General features: G+C 40.2%; 2 protein-coding genes across 2 annotated transcripts; both read left to right on the plus strand.

The window, feature by feature from the left end:
- Positions 1-8,296: 8,296 nt before the first annotated feature.
- LOC120786404 (homeodomain-interacting protein kinase 2-like) lies at positions 8,297-14,084 on the plus strand. Its single transcript, XM_040121845.1, has 9 exons — positions 8,297-8,324; positions 10,914-11,167; positions 11,347-11,538; positions 11,646-11,827; positions 11,993-12,116; positions 12,295-12,414; positions 12,605-12,745; positions 12,910-13,097; positions 13,322-14,084. Exons 1-9 carry the CDS (start codon positions 8,297-8,299, stop codon positions 14,082-14,084), a joined length of 1,992 nt encoding a protein of 663 aa, XP_039977779.1.
- A 7,893-nt stretch (positions 14,085-21,977) lies between these two features.
- Positions 21,978-23,169, plus strand: LOC120786405 (homeodomain-interacting protein kinase 1-like). The gene is made up of 4 exons (XM_040121846.1): positions 21,978-22,196; positions 22,376-22,567; positions 22,675-22,856; positions 23,022-23,169. Exons 1-4 carry the CDS (start codon positions 21,978-21,980, stop codon positions 23,167-23,169), a joined length of 741 nt encoding a protein of 246 aa, XP_039977780.1.
- The last annotated feature ends 367 nt before the right edge of the window (positions 23,170-23,536 follow it).

A 23,536-nucleotide genomic window follows, 5' to 3' on the forward strand; every position in this document is an offset into this window, starting at 1 on the left:
TACACCTCCAGAACTTCACTTAGTTGTCATTTTTTTCTTCCACAAAGTTGGGAATTGCAACAGAAAATGCCTTGCAGTCCATTTTCTCTTTTTTTGAGGTACTAATAAACTGCTGAGAAAAAGCCCTATTCTTACTTTTTATACAGCTGTGGATAAGTGTAACATCTGGAGGTTGATATTTTGTCATAAAATAAGAGCTTTAATTGGTGACGCATGGATTTGTCTTCATTCTTTTTACCATGTAAACCACTTTTGACTATTGTATTAAGTTTACACAGGTGGGCAATGTCCTTCCCATGGGAACGTTAAAAAAAAAAAAAAAGTAATACAAACAACCTGTGGTTCATACCAGTAGAGCACTCTATATCACACAAAATATTTTAATGCCTAGGCCCGCTGGTTCAAATAAGTCAGTGTGTGCCAGTGTGTGGCTGTGTTTCACCCAAGTATTGGCAAGGGTAGAGACTTTTCTTGATTGATTAAATCCACAACCATACACGGGCCATTAGTCACTCCTGTTCTCGACCAGGTTTCCCACGGTGATTAATCAAACCTTGTCAAGTTGCCCTGACCTGCGAGAGTGTTCTTTCACAGCAGCCAGTTAGCCTTCCGTCCTCAAGACTGGACTTTTAAAAAATGTTCATGGCCGCAGTGTTTGTGTCCCAGGTCAATGTGGAGTATTAACTTAACGGCTTCTCTACTTTATCACCGACTGACAATGCGGATCAAAAAGAAGCTATTGATTTCATTTCAAGGCAGATAAATCATACATGCTGCCATCTCGCGAAGTCAAGGTGCTCTCCGCGATTGCCTCCTCATCAGATTAGAATCTGATTCTGCTCAAATGCGTTTATCCTCATTTGATGTTGTTCGTAAGATCAAGCGGCGGGATGTGGTGAGGATCCACTCTTGGGTTTCTGGGTTGGGAATTAGAAGTGCCTTATAGTTGCTTGTTGTTCTGGCTCACCGATGATTCTCTTTATGTGCATCATTGCTTCTGTGAACTTCGCTAAGTTCTCCCAGTTTGCATTACTGTAACATCGCTCCCATGAGTCAATGAGATGGCATGCTAATTATGCCTTACTAAATTCTGGCTCGCGCAAATTTTTGCAGCCAGCATTCAGAGGCCAGTATAACATCAACATCAGTTTTAACTGCTTTTCCCTTTGCTGTGCCAAACAAATGTCTCCCTCAGGCCTTTTAATACTAATGAGAGAAGTTCTGTGGGGAAAGAATGGAAGAGAAAACATTTTCAGAGGTCTCGAGACTTTCTTTGAGCGTGGAGATGCGAGTCAACAATTAGCTTTGTCACTTTTATCAGTGTGAAGAGTCTGACACATCACACTGACCGCTATACACTCCGCCGTATTGCCTAAGATGGCAGCTTCCTCCAATTACCCAGGTGTCCGGCAGCCATGTTCCCTGTGTTGCTTTTTTAATAAGAGGAGCTTATTACGCTGCACTGAAAAGAAGGATGCACTTTTCATTGCAAGGATCATTTGGGACTAAGCAAGTCCTCATCTCAATTTACAATATATGTATGAACTGTTTACTTGAATTCCTCTCAGAGAGGCTGTGTGTGGTTTTGAGAAATCAAACCTTTAGCAGGCTGATAGGGTGTTTAAACAGACAAATATGAATGTTGCTTCTTGTTAAAATTGCTTTTCCGCTGATAATCTTGTACATGTGTTGTGTATATGGATAACTTCCTGCACTAAACACTTCCCTTTTTTGTAAGGGGCATAAAAACACTCCATTAGACAAATAAAATATTCTTATTTTTACCTTTGTTTAATTACTTTCCCTGTGTTTCTTAATAACAAGGTCAGAGGGGGCATCTCTTTTGGATCAGTCCACTCAATTTCCCGCTGTCCCTTGTTTTACCGTGTCAAGCTGGGATATTCGAGGAGACATCAAAGCAAGAGGTTTACCCTCACAAATCCCCCCAGCGTGCTGGCCTGGGCCTTGGCTTATATCAGGCAAATCCACCCTCTGCTGTCCCAGAAGACACTGGACCAAGGCTGAAGGGATTGACTGATTAGAGGAAGTATATATTTGCGCTGTCAGTTGAATTTGTCAGCAGGGGGCTGGCTTACTTACTGCAGCCTAACTCACTGTAACTATGGTTAAATATAAAAGCTTAGTCCTTGCTGGTGTTTCTTCAGGCCAAGCTCTCTAATCTGGGATTCATGTGGTTGTCATGAGCCCGTAAGAATATTAAGGTACACTATAACCAATCTAAATTTAAGAAACCCTTTTTATAAAATTCAATTAGATTAGTCGGCTTTTTCATTCTGATCGAAATGTTCCCACACATCTGTGATTTCAGTCATTACTTTGCAAAATTTTGCTGGTAAAAAATGGCAATAAAAATAATCTCCTCAGCCCTTCTTTGTTCCAAATAATGCAGGGGTTTCATTAATAAAGAATGCAGAGAAAATAAACAATGGCTGATAATGTGATTGCAGTTCTTAGAGTGAGAGAAGACTACTCATTATCTTAAATATTGAATGAGTAAAAAAAAGAATATCCTAGCACCATTGTAACAGTCAACAGTGAATCTCCAATTACCACCATCCTTGGCTCATAACAATAAGACAATAATGAACAGGGAACTGTCACCACTCTGTGGCATAATGGGATTGTGATACCCGAGGCTCATCAGGAGATGCACAAACATGGAAGCAGACTGTTTTCCTCTTCTTCTTATTCTTCCTTTGTCTCTCACTCTTTCTCTCCCCCTTTTCACTCAACTTGTAAAAAGTACTCTTCCCATATGTGACTGTCAAATTGATTCATTAATACATTTGTCCAATTATCAGGGTAATTAATCTTGAATCAGTGGGTAAGGCAGCTATTGAAGGGGCAATTTATTGCAATGTTTTTATTCGGATCGTTTCACACTGAACAGTTATGACTAACTCAAACATATTTACTTTTTATGTCATTTACCATGCATGACGATGAAAGGCAGCCACACAAAGAGCTTATTCCAGTTTTACTAATGATTAAAATGATGAAAAGTTTGACCAGATTTCTGAAATGAAAACCAGGGACATTTCCAGTTTGGCGGTCAATTTTGTCACAAAATAAAAAAGGGGGACAGTTACGGTTTCATGTATTTTGACCATTGTAAATGTTATACTGTAATAAACTATGGTGAAGGCCGACAAATAAAATGAGCTTTTAGCAGTTAAAGAGCCAACACAGTTTCCAATAAGAGTTGGTAGCGACCGTGGATGGATGTTAGCTAACAAGATCTCCATGTCAACATTAAAAGATGGAAGATGTGTCAATGTGGTGTTAACAGCTTGTTTGCGCTGCCCCCAAGTGGCCAAAAAAACGTAGTTATGGCATGTTAAAATGTCACGGGCCTAAATGGCAGTGCTTTGTAAAGTCAATTCAGCAGTGAATAAATTTCAGGTTAATGAGCCAAAATCATGTTAAATTGGAAGCCTTTAAGCTGATAATTGTTTTAAATTGTTAAAATGTTTACTGTACTGTTTATTTGTAAAAGAAAAAAAAACAGAAAAAAAACAAGTTGAGTGTCAGTGCTTAATGCAGATTAGTGTTACTGTTTTTTATGAACATATTAAATCAAACATCATTGCACAGTGAAGTCTTTTTGTTCGTTATGAGTAGAGAGTTGCATCAAGCAACCACCCTTCACTGACTACTTAGGATTTTGATAAAAATGTATATCATAATTACCTTTATTTAACCACTAAAGTTTATTTAGATCCTTTGTTGTTTAGAATGTGATGTCATAGAACAGAATTACATCAAAGAGCAGAATATGGAACATTCTGAGACAATAACAAGCTTTGATGACCAGAGTGTGTTGTAACTTCGAGAGTGAAGACAAATTTTGTCAACCTTTTAACTCTGAGTTTAAAAAGCAACAGACTTGTATTTGTCTGAACTTGGTCTCTTTACAATTATTGAGAACATTTTTGAGGAGAGACTTCCAAGAAATTTCCCAAGACATCAACTGCCACACTTGGTAAGTATCATAAGTTTGCTGATCGATCTCTGTTCTTACAAAAAAAGTGATATTTCTCTTCAAAACAGCACTACATTGTAGCACTTTTGACCTTTTGTTTCATATACTGTATATGCACCTTCTGAATTTGACTTAACTAAGAAAATGAGTCCCACGATTTCCATATCAGTTGTTGAAGCCAGTGACCCTGTGATAGTGATGTTATTTTGCTAGAGTTACATTGTGAGTAAATATTGTGTCCACATCCATCCTCTGTTGCTTTCCTCTCAGCTTTGAGCTCCCAGCAGAAGGTGTCCTATCTGATGATGGCTTCAAAGATGCGTCTCGACTCTACCTGCCCAGGATGACCAGTCAGTCACGGGAGGGTGTCTGGCCTCCGACTCCTCTTTCTACCTGGTGCAGTCTTTCCTGGGTCAGGGCACCTTTGGCAAAGTTGTAAAATGCCTGAGGATGACTGACATGAAGACCGTGGCCATCAAAATGATAAAGATACGCGGCTCTAATGTCAAGCAGACAAACGAGGAGGTAGGAAAGAAACTGGGAATACTATCAAACATGAGTTGTACCATTTTTGTGATAATGCTTTGTATAGTGGTTCCTCCGACCGTATTCGGAGAAATGCCTACAGATATGTGTTGGCTTGTCTAAGTTTATGTGTGTCGAGCAAATATAAAATCAGCCTGTGACCTGTCATATATCCCCAGGTGAATGTCCTTTTGAAACTGAAATCGCTGGACTCGGACAAATGCAACCTTGTTCGATGGTACCAGGTTTTCACAGACACAGGACATGTTTGCCTAGAATTTGAGCACCTGGACAAAAGTCTTTCTGACTTCATGAAGGAAAGAGGTTTCAAGCCTCTTCTTCTGAAGCAGATCAGACCTATTATCCTGCAGGTATGTCCTACTGCTTTCCTCTCTGCATTAATAAACAGTTTGAAAATAGATACTGCTGGAATACTGTTGACATTATTATTAAATGAATGACTTGAATAACTTTTCAGCTCGCCAATGCACTCGATCACTTGAAGGCTTCTGGGATAATACATGCAGACCTCAAGCTGGAAAATGTGATGTTGGTCGACCATCTACAGGCGCCCTACAGAGTCAAAGTGATTGACTTCGGCCTAGCCTGTGACGTGTCAGCTGCCAAGCTGGGCTCATACATTCAGACCCGTCCATACCGGTGAGTAGCTGGAACCGCACAAATCACCAATGTCTTTGTGACGGGTTATACTCCAGCAGTAGTAGAAATCATAGTGCTCCGAACTGTGAGTAGTGAGGATGCCTGTCATAATAGTGGAAATAGTTTTCATGGATTATGTGATCATGGCTGTTTGTCCTCTCCCAGGTCTCCAGAGATTATTTTGGGGCTTCCATTCACAGAGGCCATAGATATGTGGTCTCTGGGCTGCATGGCTGCTACCCTGTACCTTGGCACTCTACTCTACCCCGGAAGAAGTCAATATGATATGGTACTACTTGAAGTTTGCTCTTGAGAATCTGGTTTCATGTTTTATTAAAATAATTATCATCTTAAGAGTTAGGATCTATTATAAAATGTTCATAATATAGAAATGGATCAGTAAAAAAATCACTGAAACCCGTCAACCTAGACTCCCACTGTAACTTTAAGTTGTGTTGTACTTTCAGATGAGGTACATTGTGGAGACTCAGGGACAGCCCCCGGACAAATTACTCAGCTTTGGATACTTTACTGGCTGTTTTTTCGAGAGAGACTACAAGTCCACCACCAGTGTGTGGAAACTCAAGGTACCTACCACTTCACCACTGCTCTGATCTAACTTAGCTACTGTAAGATCTAAAATTTCTGTCTGGTTAATTCTGTATGTCAGGAATTCCATTTTTTTATTCTCAAAACCACCTGTTGGGTTCAAATGTTCCTTTTTCTTTCTCACATTTCTGCCATACCATAAAATACTGGGTTGTGTCTGTCTGTTAGTCCAAGTTTGATGCACTCAGAATATCATTGCTTACAAGTACACTGTCCGTTCAGACACCAGAAAAGATCCACAGAGAATTGGGGATCCAGCCGATGGAATCCAGGAGGATCAAGTTAAAATCTCTGGATGACCTCCTGCATGTAGGTGTTCTTTGTGATCCTTCACTGTAAAATTTTGAACATGAACTTATTTTTGAAGCATCCTTAAAATACACTCAAAAATCTCCAGGAGAGGTTTTTATCGGCCCCTGGAGGGAACTGAAGATACACCTGACCTTTGTTATTGTTATTTACTCATGTTTTAGACTCAGGTCATCGATACTAAAAATGCTGCAGATAAAGTTGCAGAAATGACTGATCTCCTGATGTTTGTGGACATGCTGAAGGGAATGCTTCAGCTGGATGCTGCCATACGGTTTACACCAAGACAGGTGCTGGAGCATCCGTTCGCCAGCATGGGCCACCTTGTCTGCATGCAGCACCTCAGTGAGCAGTAAGTCAATACCTGGATTTGATTAAATATTCTTAACATATTATAAGTTATTTTTTGCAATTAATGTTCTGCTTGTGCTTTTGTTGATGTTGATGGTGCAGAGGATACATTTTTACTATAGGCCATGTAGGGGACATATGTATATATGTATATATATTTTCTATATCTTACTTATCCCACGTGGTTGATAAACTTGGCTGATGAAAAGATTCATTGTCTTGCAGTGTTAGGTCCTGCTTTAATATGGTGGACTTCTGTCAAATCGAAATCCCAACTTCTGACACTGGGAAAGCTGTGTGTGGGTCACAGCAGAAGCCCCCCTCCAGCGCTGCCTACCCCATCCAGCAGAACCCTCCTTCTCATGCTGAGGGGAACAGTGTGGTCCAGCCAGACTGCATCAACCCACTTCCCTGCACCAGCACCCAGACCAGGGGTTCAGATAGGTCAGGGATGAAGAGAAAGGTTGATGATGAAGATGGGAATATAGACAATACAGGACCTCCAAAAACAAAGTCTCACCGCTATGAGAGGTCCGATGATGACAGAAAGAGGTCCCAGAAAAGCTCTGCAGGTCCATCCAGCAGCCGGACCCAGAGTTGTGTCTCGGCAAGGGTTAAGAGGAAGATGGCCCATGGTGAAGACTCTGACTCTGACCACTGCAAGAGGCCTGATCACGAGAGGAGGAGGGACAGAAAATGCCATGCAGGCAGATCCGCTCACGGCAGTAGCTGGGATTCTACCCACGCTCCCCCTGTTCAATGTGGTCAGAGGAGCAGCCCTGCCGAGCACCACCACCACAGTGCACGTCCTTCAAGCAGCACCCAGACCAAGAGCAATGCTTTTTCAAATCTGAAAAGAAAAGCATCTGATGAGGAAGACATGCAGCTTAGAAATAGAACCTCTGAACCACGGTTAAATCATAAAAGAAAGAGGTCCTGCATTGTCTTCAGAGGAGGGAAGGAGAAGAAGAGGCGAGTCGATATGTATTGAAGCTTGATTTGTTGTCAGCTTCAATATTTCTCTGTCGCTCTGCTGCAACGTGACTGTGTTTAAAACCTGAATGTTTGCTTGTTGTGTCTTTAAATAATAAAAAAATTAACGTAACCTTTCTGATCCTAACGTGCATATATTTGCATCAAGGGTATACTGTGTGTATATGCACACAGACTTACACACACACAAGTCAATAGCATGATTACAAATTCTTAATATTTCGTAGATTATTACTGGGAAATTGTGATGCACTATTTCCTGACAATCTACAGAGTAAACCGTAAATGGCAGATTCATAAGTAATAGGAAATTTGTTAGCGGCAGCTCTGAATTATACTGTTCCAAAAGAAAGGAAAACCAAAATGCATGTTCAACACTGATGCACATTTCCATCAGAATTCATCAATAAATAATAGTCCAATGCAAATAATCACAATGTAACAATAACAGCTTAATTCACTGTTTAACGTTTCCTCTGACACACCGAACAAAGCTGCTGCTTTTTTCCACACGCATGAAATCGTGCAATTTCGAATCTTCTGGAGGGATATGCAAATAGTAATCACTCCTCAGCATCTGCACCTTAGTATTGACCTACCAATACATGTATTAAAGCAACAAGTCACCACCCAGTTTGTTTCTCCTACGTGATTAGAATTGGATGATGTTTATAGAATTTTCCCACATTTGAAGGTGTTAACGGCACCATAAACCATCAGTAGATGCAGATTTAATGGTCATGCTAATAGGAATTTGTCAACCATCACAGGAAACTTTAGAATGGGTTCATTGCAGTCACATATTGACCCAAACCAGAAGGCTTTGCTCTTTGTGAAATTTCCGACATGGCGAGGGTTCTGTTCGTTCAGTCAGGTGATGAGCACTCGAAAGGGAGGCACCACTGAAAACCGCTACGCCCCACTTCACGGCCAGATTGAAAATAGCTCTGCAAGCAAGACAGTTTCCAAAACTGCCCCCTCATTTGAACAGATCTCAAGTTGCTGATTTTTATTGCAGTTTTGGAAGATTTTTACTTTAGAAGGATAAGCCACCTGTGTCCCATTATGTATCTTTTAGGTAGGATAGTGCAGGTTATTTCAGTGATAAAACAAATGGGATTATCCGTGAACTTCTTTGCCACATGGGAGATGGTAAACAACAGTCAAGTGTCTGCTATTCGTAAGACGCACATGCCACTCTTTGCTCAGCATATCACATACAGTAACACTTAAACGCCGCATTCACTGGTGTCCCCAAACAAAGCCTGACAGGGAGGGGAGGGAATCCTCGTTTCTGCTGTGATAATATTAGAACCTTTCAATGCTGGACAAATTAAAGTTCAAGAAGTTTTTAAAGAAAGCTATTTTTAAAACTTGGGATTTTACTGTAGATTTTAGGTACAAACTATATCCAGGTGTCATGTGGAAGAAGAGTCATGAAAAGTTAAGAGGTCAAGAGTGAAACAACGTAAATCAAAATCCATATGCAGCTCGATGTAAACAGTATCCCCAATTTCTAGGAATGTAAAGATTAACCTATACTTATTGGAAATCGGATACAAGAATCAGAGATTTGGCTAAATTGGCACACAACTACCGAGCCAAACCAAATTCTACATGAATTTTGGGGGGGAAAAAATCGGTACAACCGTGAAAAATTATTTAGTTTCCAAGTATATTTTTTTCTCTCTTTGCACACTGTGTCTGTAGTTTCTGTTTATGTTACCCACCTGTCTTGCTCGCTCATGGCCTCAATCACGTACAGGCTTCGAACCATCCACAACTTTCACTCCCTGAGAGAGTAAAACGACCAAAGTTGCAGTAAAAACAGGATGAATACCGTTTCCATTCAGTATTTGAAATCAAAATTGGGGATATAATTTATTGATTTTAGCCACACTTTTCTATTTTTGAAAAGGAAAAATATTCCTTTATTATTGGCTGAATCAAAATGTATTGAATCAAAGTGTATTGTATTGATGCTTTTATTTGGATCTTTTCACACTGAATGAACCAGCACCAATTTTGTGATCAATATGTCACAGAATAGAAAAGGGGGACAGTTCTGGTTTCATGTATTATTACCATTGTAACTGTTATACTGTAATAAACTACGGTGAAGGCCGACTGATAAAATGAACTTAACTAATAAGACTTAACATTTTTCGCCTCATCTTCTTTTCTTCACTACCCTTCCTTCTCTTTCCTCCTTTCCTTCACTTTACCGTTCAACTTACTTCTTCACCCTCCCCGCTTCACTCTTTTTTGTTTTCGGCCACACCGAGCAACTGTTTTCAGTGAAAAAGCTCTAAAAAGCCACTGTACGCTACCTGCTCAGCACCAAACAGCAGACAGACACAGTTAGAGCTTTTAGCGGCTAAAGAGCCAACACAGTTTCCAATAAGAGTTGGTAGCGACCGTGGATGGATGTTTGCTAACAAGATCTCAATATCAACATTAAAAGATGGAAGATGTGTCAATGTGGTGTTAACAGCTTGTTTGCGCTGCCCCCAAGTGGCCAAAAAAACGTAGTTATGGCATGTTAAAATGTCACGGGCCTAAATGGCAGTGCTTTGTAAAGTCAATTCAGCAGTGAATAAATTTCAGGTTAATGAGCCAAAATCATGTTAAATTGGAAGCCTTTAAGCTGATAATTGTTTTAAATTGTTAAAATGTTTACTGTACTGTTTATTTGTAAAAGAAAAAAAAAAAACTGAAAAAAAACAAGTTGAGTGTCAGTGCTTAATGCAGATTAGTGTTACTGTTATTTATGAAAATATTAAATCAAACATCATTGCACAGTGAAGTCTTTTTGTTCGTTATGAGTAGAGAGTTGCATCAAGCAACCACCCTTCACTGACTACTTAGGATTTTGATAAAAATGTATATCATAATTACCTTTATTTAACCACTAAAGTTTATTTAGATCCTTTGTTGTTTAGAATGTGATGTCATAGAACAGAATTACATCAAAGAGCAGAATATGGAACATTCTGAGACAATAACAAGCTTTGATGACCAGAGTGTGTTGTAACTTCGGAGAGTGAAGACAAATTTTGTCAACCTTTTAACTCTGAGTTTTAAAAAAGCAACAGACTTGTATTTGTCTGAACTTGGTCTCTTTACAATTATTGAGAACATTTTTGAGGAGAGACTTCCAAGAAATTTCCCAAGACATCAACTGCCACACTTGGTAAGTATCATAAGTTTGCTGATCGATCTCTGTTCTTACAAAAAAAGTGATATTTCTCTTCAAAACAGCACTACATTGTAGCACTTTTGACCTTTTGTTTCATATACTGTATATGCACCTTCTGAATTTGACTTAACTAAGAAAATGAGTCCCACGATTTCCATATCAGTTGTTGAGGCCAGTGACCCTGTGATAGTGATGTTATTTTGCTAGAGTTACATTGTGAGTAAATATTGTGTCCACATCCATCCTCTTTTGCTTTCCTCTCAGCTTTGAGCTCCCAGCAGAAGGTGTCCTATCTGATGATGGCTTCAAAGACGTCCTCGACTCTACCTGCCCAGGATGACCAGTCAGTCACGGGAGGGTGTCTGGCCTCCGACTCCTCTTTCTACCTGGTGCAGTCTTTCCTGGGTCAGGGGACCTTTGGCAAAGTTGTAAAATGCCTGAGGATGACTGACATGAAGACCGTGGCCATCAAAATGATAAAGATACACGGCTCTAATGTCAAGCAGACAAACGAGGAGGTAGGAAAGAAACTAGGAATACTATCAAACATGAGTTGTACCATTTTTGTGATAATGCTTTGTATAGTGGTTCCTCCGACCGTATTCGGAGAAATGCCTACAGTTATGTGTTGGCTTGTCTAAGTTTATGTGTGTCGAGCAAATATAAAATCAGCCTGTGACCTGTCATATATCCCCAGGTGGATGTCCTTTTGAAACTCAAATCGCTGGACTCGGACAAATGCAACCTTGTTCGATGGTACCAGGTTTTCACAGACACAGGACATGTTTGCCTAGAATTTGAGCACCTGGACAAAAGTCTTTCTGACTTCATGAAGGAAAGAGGTTTCAAGCCTCTTCTTCTGAAGCAGATCAGACCTATTATCCTGCAGGTATGTCCTACTGCTTTCCTCTCTGCATTAATAAACAGTTTGAAAATAGATACTGCTGGAATAATGTTGACATTATTATTAAATGAATGACTTTAATAACTTTTCAGCTCGCCAATGCACTCGATCACTTGAAGGCTTCTGGGATAATACATGCAGACCTCAAGCTGGAGAATGTGATGTTGGTCGACCATCTACAGGCGCCCTACAGAGTCAAAGTGATTGACTTCGGGCTAGCCTGTGACGTGTCAGCTGCCAAGCGGGGCTCATACATTCAGACCCGTCCATACCGGTGAGTAGCTGGAACCGCACAAATCACCAATGTCTTTGTGACGGGTTATACTCCAGCAGTAGTAGAAATCATAGTGCTCCGAACTGTGAGTAGTGAGGATGCCTGTCAGAATAGTGGAAATAGTTTTCATGGATAATGTGATCATGGTTGTTTGTCCTCTCCCAGGTCTCCAGAGATTATTTTGGGGCTTCCATTCACAGAGGCTATAGATATGTGGTCTCTGGGCTGCATGGCTGCTACCCTGTACCTTGGCACTCTACTCTACCCCGGAATGAGTCAATATGATATGGTACTACTTGAAGTTTGCTCTTGAGAATCTGGTTTCATGTTTTATTAAAGTAATTATCATCTTAAGAGTTAGGATCTATTATAATATGTTCATAATATAGAAATGAATCAGTAAAAAAATCACTGAAACCCTTCAACCTAGACTCCCACTGTAACTTTAAGTTGTGTTGTACTTTCAGATGAGGTACATTGTGGAGACTCAGGGACAGCCCCCGGACAAATTGCTCAGCTTTGGATGCTTTACTGGCTGTTTTTTCGAGAGAGACTACAAGTCCACCACCAGTGTGTGGAAACTCAAGGTACCTACCACTTCACCACTGCTCTGATCTAACTTAGCTACTGTTAGATCTAAACTTTCTGTCTGGTTAATTCTGTATGTCAGGAATTCCATTTTTTTATTCTCAAAAACACCTGTTGGGTTCAAATGTTCCCTTTTCTTTCTCACATTTCTGCCATACCATAAAATACTGGGTTGTGTCTGTCTGTTAGTCCAAGTTTGATGCACTCAGAATATCATTGCTTACAAGTACACTGTCCGTTCAGACACCAGGAAAGATCCACAGAGAATTGGGGATCCAGCCGATGGAAACCAGGAAGATCAAGTTAAAATCTCTGGATGACCTCCTGCGTGTAGGTGTTCTTTGTGATCCTTCACTGTAAAATTTTGAACATGAACTTATTTTTGAAGCATCCTTAAAATACACTCAAAAATCTCCAGGAGAGGTTTTTATCGGCCCCTGGAGGTAACTGAAGACACACCTGACCTTTGTTATTGTTATTTACTCATGTTTTAGATCCAGGTCATCGATACTCAAAATGCTGCAGATATGGTTGCAGAACTGATTGATCTCCTGATGTTTGTGGACATGCTGAAGGGAATGCTTCAGCTGGATGCTGCCATACGGTTTACACCAAGACAGGTGCTGGAGCATCCGTTCGCCAGCATGGGCCACCTTGTCTGCATGCAGCACCTCAGTGAGCAGTAAGTCAATACCTGGATTTGATTAAATATTCTTAACATATTATAAGTTATTTTTTGCAATTAATGTTCCGCTTGTGCTTTTGTTGATGTTGATGGTGCAGAGGATACATTTTCACTATAGGCCATGTAGGGGTCATATGTATATGTGTATATATATTTTCTATATCTTACTTATCCCACGTGGTTGATAAACTTGGCTGATGAAAAGATTCATTGTCTTGCAGTGTTAGGTCCTGCTTCAATATGGTGGACTTCTGTCAAAACGAAATCCCAACTTCTGACACTGGGAAAGCTGTGTGTGGGTCACAGCAGAAGCCCCCCTCCAGCGCTGCCTCCCCCATCCAGCAGAACCCTCCTCCTCATGCTGAGGGGAACAGCGTGGTCCAGCCAGACTGCATCAACCCACTTCCCTGCACCAGCACCCAGACCAGGGGTTCAGATAGGTCAGGGATGAAGAGAAAGGTTGATGATGAAGATGGGAATATAAACGATACAGGACCTCAAAACACAAAGTCTCGCCGCTATGAGAGGTCCCATGATGACGGAAAGTCCCAGAAAAGCTCTGCAGGTCCGTCCAGCAGCCGGACCCAGAGTTGTGTCTCGGCAAGGGTTAAGAGGAAGATGGCCCATAGTGAAGACTCTGACTCTGACCCCTGCAAGAGGCCTCATCACAAGAGGAAGAGGGGCAGAAAATGCCATGCAGGCAGATCCGCTCGCGGCAGAAGCCGGGATTCTACCCACGCTCCCCCTGTTCAATGTGGTCAGAGGAGCAGCCCTGCCGAGCACCACCACCACAGTGCACGTCCTTCAAGCAGCACCCAGACCAAGAGCGATGCTTGTTCAAATCTGAAAAGAAAAGCATCTGATGATGAAGACATGCAGCTTAGAAAAAGAACCTCTGATCCCTGTTTAACTCATAAAAGAAAGAGGTCCTGCATTGTCTTCAGAGGAGGGAAGGAGAAGAAGAGGCGAGTCGATATGTATTGAAGCTTGATTTGTTGTCAGCTTCAATATTTCTCTGTCGCTCTGCCGCAACGTGACTGTGTTTAAAACCTGAATGTTTGCTTGTTGTGTCTTTAAATAATAAAAAAATTAACGTAACCTTTCTGATCCTAACGTGCATATATTTGCATCAAGGGTATACTGTGTGTATATGCACACAGACTTACACACACACAAGTCAATAGCATGATTACAAATTCTTAATATTTCGTAGATTATTACTGGGAAATTGTGATGCACTATTTCCTGACAATCTACAGAGTAAACCGTAAATGGCAGATTCATAAGTAATAGGAAATTTGTTAGCGGCAGCTCTGAATTATACTGTTCCAAAAGAAAGGAAAACCAAAATGCATGTTCAACACTGATGCACATTTCCATCAGAATTCATCAATAAATAATAGTCCAATGCAAATAATCACAATGTAACAATAACAGCTTAATTCACTGTTTAATGTTTCTTCTGACACACCGAACAAAGCTGCTGCTTTTTTCCACACGCATGAAATCGTGCAATTTCGAATCTTCTTGAGGGATATGCAAATAGTAATCACTCCTCAGCATCTGCACCTTAGTATTGACCTACCAATACATGTATTAAAGCAACAAGTCACCACCCAGTTTGTTTCTCCTACGTGATTAGAATTGGATGATGTTTATAGAATTTTCCCACATTTGAAGGTGTTAACGGCACCATAAACCATCAGTAGATGCAGATTTAATGGTCATGCTAATAGGAATTTGTCAACCATCACAGGAAACTTTAGAATGGGTTCATTGCAGTCACATATTGACCCAAACCAGAAGGCTTTGCTCTTTGTGAAATTTCCGACATGGCGAGGGTTCTGTTCGTTCAGTCACGTGATGAGCACTCGAAAGGGAGGCACCACTGAAAACCGCTACGCCCCACTTCACGGCCAGATTGAAAATAGCTCTGCAAGCAAGACAGTTTCCAAAGCTGCCCCCTCATTTGAACAGATCTCGAGTGTCTGATTTTTATTGCAGTTTTGGAAGATTTTTACTTTAGAAGGATAAGCCACCTGTGTCCCATTATGTATCTTTTAGGTAGGATAGTGCAGGTTATTTCAGTGATAAAACAAATGGGATTATCCGTGAACTTCTTTGCCACATGGGAGATGGTAAACAACAGTCAAGTGTCTGCTATTCGTAAGACGCACATGCCACTCTTTGCTCAGCATATCACATACAGTAACACTTAAACGCCGCATTCACTGGTGTCCCCAAACAAAGCCTGACAGGGAGGGGAGGGAATCCTCGTTTCTGCTGTGATAATATTAGAACCTTTCAATGCTGGACAAATTAAAGTTCAAGAAGTTTTTAAAGAAAGCTATTTTTAAAACTTGGGATTTTACTGTAGATTTTAGGTACAAACTATATCCAGGTGTCATGTGGAAGAAGAGTCATGAAAAGTTAAGAGGTCAAGAGTGAAACAACGTACATCAAAATCCATATGCAGCTCGATGTAAACAGTATCCCTAATTTCTAGGAATGTAAAGATTAACCTATACTTATTGGAAATCTGATACAAGAATCAGAGATTTGGCTAAATTGACACACAAATACCGAGCCAAACCAAATTCTACATGAATTTGGGGGGGGGGGGGATCGGTACAACCGTGAAAAAGTATTTAGTTTCCAAGTATTTTTTTTTCTCTCTTTGCACACTGTGTCTGTAGTTTCTGTTTATGTTACCCACCTGTCTTGCTTGCTCATTATGGCCTCAATCACATACAGGCTTCGAACCATACACAACTTTCACTCCCTGAGAGAGTAAAACTACCAAAGTTGCAGTAAAAACAGGATGAATACCGTTTCCATTCAGTATTTGAAATCAAAATTGGGGATATAATTTATTGATTTTAGCCACACTTTTCTATTTTTGAAAAGTAAAAATATTCCTTTATTATTGGCTGAATCAAAATGTATTGAATCAAAGTGTATTGTATTGATGCTTTTATTTGGATCTTTTCACACTGAATGAACCAGCACCAGTTTTGTGATCAATATGTCACAAAATAGAAAAGGGTTACCGTTCTGGTTTCATGTATTTTTACCATTGTAACTGTTATACTGTAATAAACTACGGTGAAGGCCGACTGATAAAATGAACTTAACTAATAAGACTTAACATTTTTCGCCTCATCTTCTTTTCTTCACTTCCCTTCCTTCTCTTTCCTCCTTTCCTTCACTTTACCGTTCAACTTACTTCTTCACCCTCCCCGCTTCACTCTTTTTTGTTTTCGGCCACACCGAGCAACTGTTTTCAGTGAAAAAGCTCTAAAAAGCCACTGTACGCTACCTGCTCAGCCCCAAACAGCAGACAGACACAGTTAGAGCTTTTAGCGGCTAAAGAGTTGGTAGCGACCGTGGATGGGTGTTTGCTAACAAGATCTCAATATCAACATTAAAAGATGGAAAATGTGTCAATGTGGTGTTAACAGCTTATTTCCGCTGCCCCCAAGTGGCCAAAAAAATGTAGTTATGGCATGTTAAAATGTCACGGGCCTAAATGGCAGTGCTTTGTAAAGTCAAACTTCAACATAAATACACTTAACACTTACATCACATAAATGACTTCAGTTTTTCAACTGCTTTCACACCATTATTCAAGAATGGTTTCGATTTTTAGCAAATGCTCCCATTAGAGATAGAATGCCGCCATATTTACTCCAACTTTTTGTAGTCTTTAGTTAACTCTCACCTCTCTCAAAAACAATTGGAAGCTGTTTTTAGCAAAAAAAAAAACCCAACTCTGGTCTCAATAACAGAAAAATGCATATTGAACCAGAGTATGCAAAACTTTTTTTCTGCTCTCAAGTCTGTATGCAGTGATGAGCACCTCACTACAACCCCTTGTGTGTGTTACTTTTCCATTATATAGCATAAAAAAAACAAAACAAAAAAAAGCTTCTGTGTGACTGGTAGTGAGTTTTGCTGCTCTGCCTCAACCCAGTTAATTTAGCTATTTTACTTCATTACCGCGGCTACTTACCCGCCGTAAATTTAAACGGACATTAGTTCTGCTTAAGCACTCTTCGCTCTCTCTTTCTGCTAGCGATTTCCTTGCTATTCCACAGTTGTTTACACGCTTCTACATCCAATAGTTACTTATAGCAGTTAGCGATGGCTTCTCTCTCTCCTGCTCACTCTCCTGCTCTCTCTTGCTCGCTGTTTCTCATGTTTAGTTATTCCTCTGTCTCCTTTAGCATTAATGGTACATGGTAACAAGAAGCGTAGCCCTAAGCAGAAGCCCATGATTCACAACCAACCAGTTCACATTTCAAACAGATACCCCACACTCAGCAGCACACCCGCTGAGAGACCAACCCCGGTCATTAGTAGCTCTATCTTGAGAAATGTGAAGTTAGCGACTTCGGCGACCGTAGTCAAATGTATTACTGGGGCCAGAGCGGGCGATGTTGAATCCTATTTAAAACTGCTGGCTAAGGATAAACTTAAATATAGTAAGATTGTTATTCACGTCGGCGGTAACTACACCCGATTACGCCAATCGGATGTTACAAAAATTAATGTTGAGTCGGTGTGTACATTTGCAAAGATAATGTCGGACTCTGTAGTTTTCTCTGGGCCCCTGCCTAGCCTGACCAGCTATGACATGTCAGGCCGCATGTCATCATTCAACCGCTGGCTGTCCAGGTGGTGTCCAGCAAACGACGTGGGCTTTGTAGATAACTGGCGGACTTTTTGGGGAAGACCTGGTCTGATCAGGAGAGATGGCATACATCCCACTTTGGATGGAGCAGCTCTCATATCTAGAAATCTGACTGAGTATTTTAGTAGACCAGAACCCTGACAACCCAGAGTTGAGACCAGGAGGCAGAGTTGCAGTCTTACACGCTTCTCTGTGTTTCCAGTAGAGCAGTCACCCACCCAAACTCCCATAGAGACTGTGTTTTGCCCCCCGACCACCTAAATTTATGAACTCAAAAATAAACAGAAGAGGAGTTGTACACAGAAATCTAATAAAAAAGAATTCCACCACTGCAGGAGTACAACAAAATAGGAGAATTAAATCTGGACTCTTAAGCATTAGATCGCTCTAATCCAAAACCGAATTAGTAAATCATCTAATATCAGATCATTATATAGATACATTTAGTCTCCCTGAAACCTGGCTGTGTCATGACGAATATGTTAGCCTAAATGAATCCACTCCCCCAGTCATAATAATACCCACATTCCTCGAGGCACCGACCAAGGAGGTGGAGTTGCAGCCATTTTCAACTCAAGCCTGTTAATCAACCCTAAACCTAAACTCAATTATAACTCATTCGAAAGCCTGGTTCTTAGTCTTACACATCCATTGTGGAAAACTTTAAAGCCTATTCTATTCGTTATGGTGTACCGTGCTCTTGGCCCATACTCTGAATTTTAATCTGAATTCTCAGAGTTTTTATCAAGTTTAGTCCTTAGTACAGATAAAGTAATTATAGTAAGTGATTTCAATATTCATATGGATGCTGATAATGTTGCCTTAGAACTACATTTATTTAGCATTGTTAGACTCAACTTATGAATTCCTGTTACTGGACTACAAACTATTAGGCAAAAATGTCTCTTCTAGATGTCTATCTGATAGTGCTGTAGCTAAATTTAAGGAACTGATTCCATCAGCACTTAATTTGCCGCCATGTTAAATTTAACAGAGGACTCATACGCAAACTTTATTCCCTCCCGAGTTGACCATCTTGTTGATAGTGCTGCAGGCTTAATGAGAATGACACTCGACTCTATTGCCCCTCTAAAAAAGAAGATAATAAAACAAAGGAGGTTAGCTCCATGGTTTAACTCTCAAACCCAAAAATTAAAGCAAACTACGCCAAAACTTGAAAGGATATGGCGTTCTACCAAAATGGAAGAATCCCACCTGGCCTGGCATGATGGTCTTAAAACATATAGGAAGGCCTTCTGTAATGCCAGAGCAGCCTATTACTCATCCCTAATAGAGGAAAATAAAAACAACCCTCAGTTTCTTTTCAGCACTGTAGCCAGGCTGAAGGAGACTCATAGCTCTATTGATCCATGTATTCCTATAGCTCTCAGTAGTGACAATTTCATGAGCTAAATGATAGCTTTAATGATAAAATTCTAACTATTAGAGACAAAATTCACCACCTCCTGCCCTCAACCGGCACCGACCTATCTTCAAAAACAGGCACCTTAGAAACAGCTGTGCAACCTGATGTATACTTAGACAGTTTCTCTCCCATCGACCTTCGCCAACTAACTTCCATAATGTCTTCATCTAAACCATCAACTTGTCTCTTAGACCCCATCCCCACTAGGCTGCTTAAAGAAGTTTTACCCTTAGTTCGCGCCTCTTTACTAGATATAATCAATATGTCTTTATTAACAGGCTATGTACCACAGTCCTTCAAAATAGCTGTAATTAAACCTCTTCTTAAAAAGCCTACTCTTGATCCATATGTCTTAGCCAACCATAGACCCATATCTAACCTTCCCTTTCTCTCTAGGATCCTTGAGAAAGCTGTTGCCAACCAGTTGTGTGACTTTTTACATGATAATAGTTTATTTGAGGATTTTCAGTCAGGATTTAGAGTGATTTAGAGTTAGAGTGATTTAGAGTGCACCATAGCACTGAGACAGCACTGGTAAAAGTTACAAATGACCTTCTTACTGCATCGGACAAAGGACCTGTCTCTGTACTTGTCTTGTTAGACCTTAGTGCTGCATTTGATACCATTGACCATCATATCCTATTACAGAGACTGGACCATTTAATTGGCTTTAAAGGAACCACTCTAAGCTGGTTTAGGTCCTACATATCAGATCAATTTCAGTTTGTGTACGTTAACGATAAATCCTCCATATACTCAAAAGTTAGTCACGGAATTCCACAAGGTTCTGTGATTGGACCAGTTCTATTCACCTTATATAGGCTTCCTTTAGGCAATATTATTAGGAAACACTCCATAAACTTCCATTGCTATGCTGATGATACCCAATTGTATTTGTCAATAAAGCCTGGTGAAACCAATCAGTTAGCTAAACTTCAAGCTTGCCTTAAGGACATAAAGACCCGGATGACCAGCAACTTTCTGCTGTTAAACTCAGACAAAACTGAAGTTATTCTGCTTGGCCCCCAACACCTCAGAAACACCTTATCTAATGATAAAGTTACTCTGGATGGCTTTGCCCTGGCCTCCAGCACAGGCGATAGGAATCTCTGAGTTCTCTTTGATCCGGATTTGTCCTTTAACCCCCACATAAAAAAAACCTCAAGGACTGCCTTTTTTCACCTTCATACCATTGCAAAAATCAGGCACATCCTTTCTATGATAATCGTTTAATCATTAATTGATTTTTCAAGCAGAAATGACAAAAATTTGATGGTTCCAGCTTCTCAAATGTGAGAATTTGCTGTATTTCCTTGTCTTACAATATTGTGAACTAAATATCTTTAGGCACTGATGTTAGTCTGTTATGACTAACTTGAACAGATATTTACTTTTTATGTCATTTACCATGCATGACGATGAAAGGCAGCCACACAAAGAGCTTATTCCAGTTTTACTAATGATTAAAATGATGAAAAGTTTGACCAGATTTCTGAAATGAAAACCAGGGACATTTCCAGTTTGGAGGTCAATTTTGTCACAAAATAAAAAAGGGGGACGGTTACGGTTTCATGTATTTTGACCATTGTAAATGTTATACTGTAATAAACTATGGTGAAGGCCGACAAATAAAATGAGGTTTTAGCGGCTGAAGAGCCAACACAGTTTCCAGTAAGAGTTGGTAGCGACCGTGGATGGATGTTTGCTAACAAGATCTCCATGTCAACATTAAAAGATGGAAGATGTGTCAATGTGGTGTTAACAGCTTGTTTCCGCTGCCCCCAAGTGGCCAAAAAAACGCAGTTATGGTGTGTTAAAATGTCAATGCCCAGTGCTTTGTAAAGTCAATTCAGCAGTGAATAAATTTCAGGTTAATGAGCCAAAATCATGTTAAATTGGAAGCCTTTAAACTGATAATTGTGTTAAATTGTTACAATGTTTACTGTACTGTTTATTTGTAAAAGAAAAAAAAACTGAAAAAAAACAAGTTGAGTGTCAGTGCTTAATGCAGATTAGTGTTACTGTTTTTTATGAATATATTAAATCAAAGATCATTGCACAGTGAAGTCTTTTTGTTCGTTATGAGTAGAGAGTTGCATCAAGCAACCACCCTTCACTGACTACTTAGGATTTTGATAAAAATGTATATCATAATTACCTTTATTTAACCACTAAAGTTTATTTAGATCCTTTGTTGTTTAGAATGTGATGTCATAGAACAGAATTACATCAAAGAGCAGAATATGGAACATTCTGAGACAATAACAAGCTTTGATGACCAGAGTGTGTTGTAACTTCGGAGAGTGAAGACAAATTTTGTCAACCTTTTAACTCTGAGTTTTAAAAAAGCAACAGACTTGTATTTGTCTGAACTTGGTCTCTTTACAATTATTGAGAACATTTTTGAGGAGAGACTTCCAAGAAATTCCCCAAGACATCAACTGCCACACTTGGTAAGTATCATAATTTTGTTGATCGATCTCTGTTCTTACAAAAAAAGTGATATTTCTCTTCAAAACAGCACTACATTGTAGCACTTTTGACCTTTTGTTTCATATACTGTATATGCACCTTCTGAATTTGACTTAACTAAGAAAATGAGTCCCACGATTTCCATATCAGTTGTTGAAGCCAGTGACCCTGTGATAGTCATGTTATTTTGCTAGAGTTACATTGTGAGTAAATATTGTGTCCACATCCATCCTCTGTTGCTTTCCTCTCAGCTTTGAGCTCCCAGCAGAAGGTGTCCTATCTTATGATGGCTTCAAAGATGTTCTCGACTCTACCTGCCCAGGATGACCAGTCAGTCACGGGAGGTCGTCTGGCCTCCGACTCCTCTTTCTACCTGGTGCAGTCTTTCCTGGGTCAAGGCACCTTTGGCAAAGTTGTAAAATGCCTGAGGATGACTGACATGAAGACCGTGGCCATCAAAATGATAAAGATACACGGCTCTAATGTCAAGCAGACAAACGAGGAGGTAGGAAAGAAACTGGGAATACTATCAAACATGAGTTGTACCATTTTTGTGATAATGCTTTGTATAGTGGTTCCTCCGACCGTATTCGGAGAAATGCCTACAGATATGTGTTGGCTTGTCTAAGTTTATGTGTGTCGAGCAAATATAAAATCAGCCTGTGACCTGTCATATATCCCCAGGTGGATGTCCTTTTGAAACTCAAATCGCTGGACTCGGACAAATGCAACCTTGTTCGATGGTACCAGGTTTTCACAGACACAGGACATGTTTGCCTAGAATTTGAGCACCTGGACAAAAGTCTTTCTGACTTCATGAAGGAAAGAGGTTTCAAGCCTCTTCTTCTGAAGCAGATCAGACCTATTATCCTGCAGGTATGTCCTACTGCTTTCCTCTCTGCATTAATAAACAGTTTGAAAATAGATACTGCTGGAATACTGTTGACATTATTATTAAATGAATGACTTGAATAACTTTTCAGCTCGCCAATGCACTCGATCACTTGAAGGCTTCTGGGATAATACATGCAGACCTCAAGCTGGAAAATGTGATGTTGGTCGACCATCTACAGGCGCCCTACAGAGTCAAAGTGATTGACTTCGGCCTAGCCTGTGATGTGTCAGCTGCCAAGCTGGGCTCATACATTCAGACCCGTCCATACCGGTGAGTAGCTGGAACCGCACAAATCACCAATGTCTTTGTGACGGGTTATACTCCAGCAGTAGTAGAAATCATAGTGCTCCGAACTGTGAGTAGTGAGGATGCCTGTCAGAATAGTGGAAATAGTTTTCATGGATTATGTGATCATGGCTGTTTGTCCTCTCCCAGGTCTCCAGAGATTATTTTGGGGCTTCCATTCACAGAGGCCATAGATATGTGGTCTCTGGGCTGCATGGCTGCTACCCTGTACCTTGGCACTCTACTCTACCCCGGAATGAGTCAATATGATATGGTACTACTTGAAGTTTGCTCTTGAGAATCTGGTTTCATGTTTTATTAAAATAATTATCATCTTAAGAGTTAGGATCTATTATAATATGTTCACAATATAGAAATGAATGAGTAAAAAATCACTGAAACCCGTCAACCTAGACTCCCACTGTAACTTTAAGTTGTGTTGTACTTTCAGATGAGGTACATTGTGGAGACTCAGGGACAGCCCCCGGACAAATTACTCAGCTTTGGATGCTTTACTGGCTGTTTTTTTGAGAAAGACTACAAGTCCACCACCAGTGTGTGGAAACTCAAGGTACATACCACTTCACCACTGCTCTGATCTAACTTAGCTACTGTAAGATCTAAACTTTCTGTCTGGTTAATTCTGTATGTCAGGAATTCCATTT

Source organism: Xiphias gladius, chromosome 24 (genome assembly GCF_016859285.1).
Source record: "Xiphias gladius isolate SHS-SW01 ecotype Sanya breed wild chromosome 24, ASM1685928v1, whole genome shotgun sequence".
In the NCBI taxonomy this organism is placed as follows: Eukaryota; Metazoa; Chordata; class Actinopteri; order Istiophoriformes; family Xiphiidae; genus Xiphias; species Xiphias gladius.

Coding starts and splice junctions, on each gene's coding strand:
- LOC120786404 (XM_040121845.1), top strand. CDS start 8,297: ATGGCGAGGGTTCTGTTCGTTCAGTCAG. Junction 8,325..10,913: donor GGTTCTGTTCGTTCAGTCAG/GTGATGAGCACT, acceptor CTTTCCTCTCAG/CTTTGAGCTCCCAGCAGAAG. Junction 11,828..11,992: donor ATTCAGACCCGTCCATACCG/GTGAGTAGCTGG, acceptor GTCCTCTCCCAG/GTCTCCAGAGATTATTTTGG.
- LOC120786405 (XM_040121846.1), top strand. CDS start 21,978: ATGGCTTCAAAGATGTTCTCGACTCTACCTGCCCAGGATGACCAGTCA. Junction 22,197..22,375: donor TCAAGCAGACAAACGAGGAG/GTAGGAAAGAAA, acceptor ATATATCCCCAG/GTGGATGTCCTTTTGAAACT. Junction 22,568..22,674: donor TCAGACCTATTATCCTGCAG/GTATGTCCTACT, acceptor ATAACTTTTCAG/CTCGCCAATGCACTCGATCA.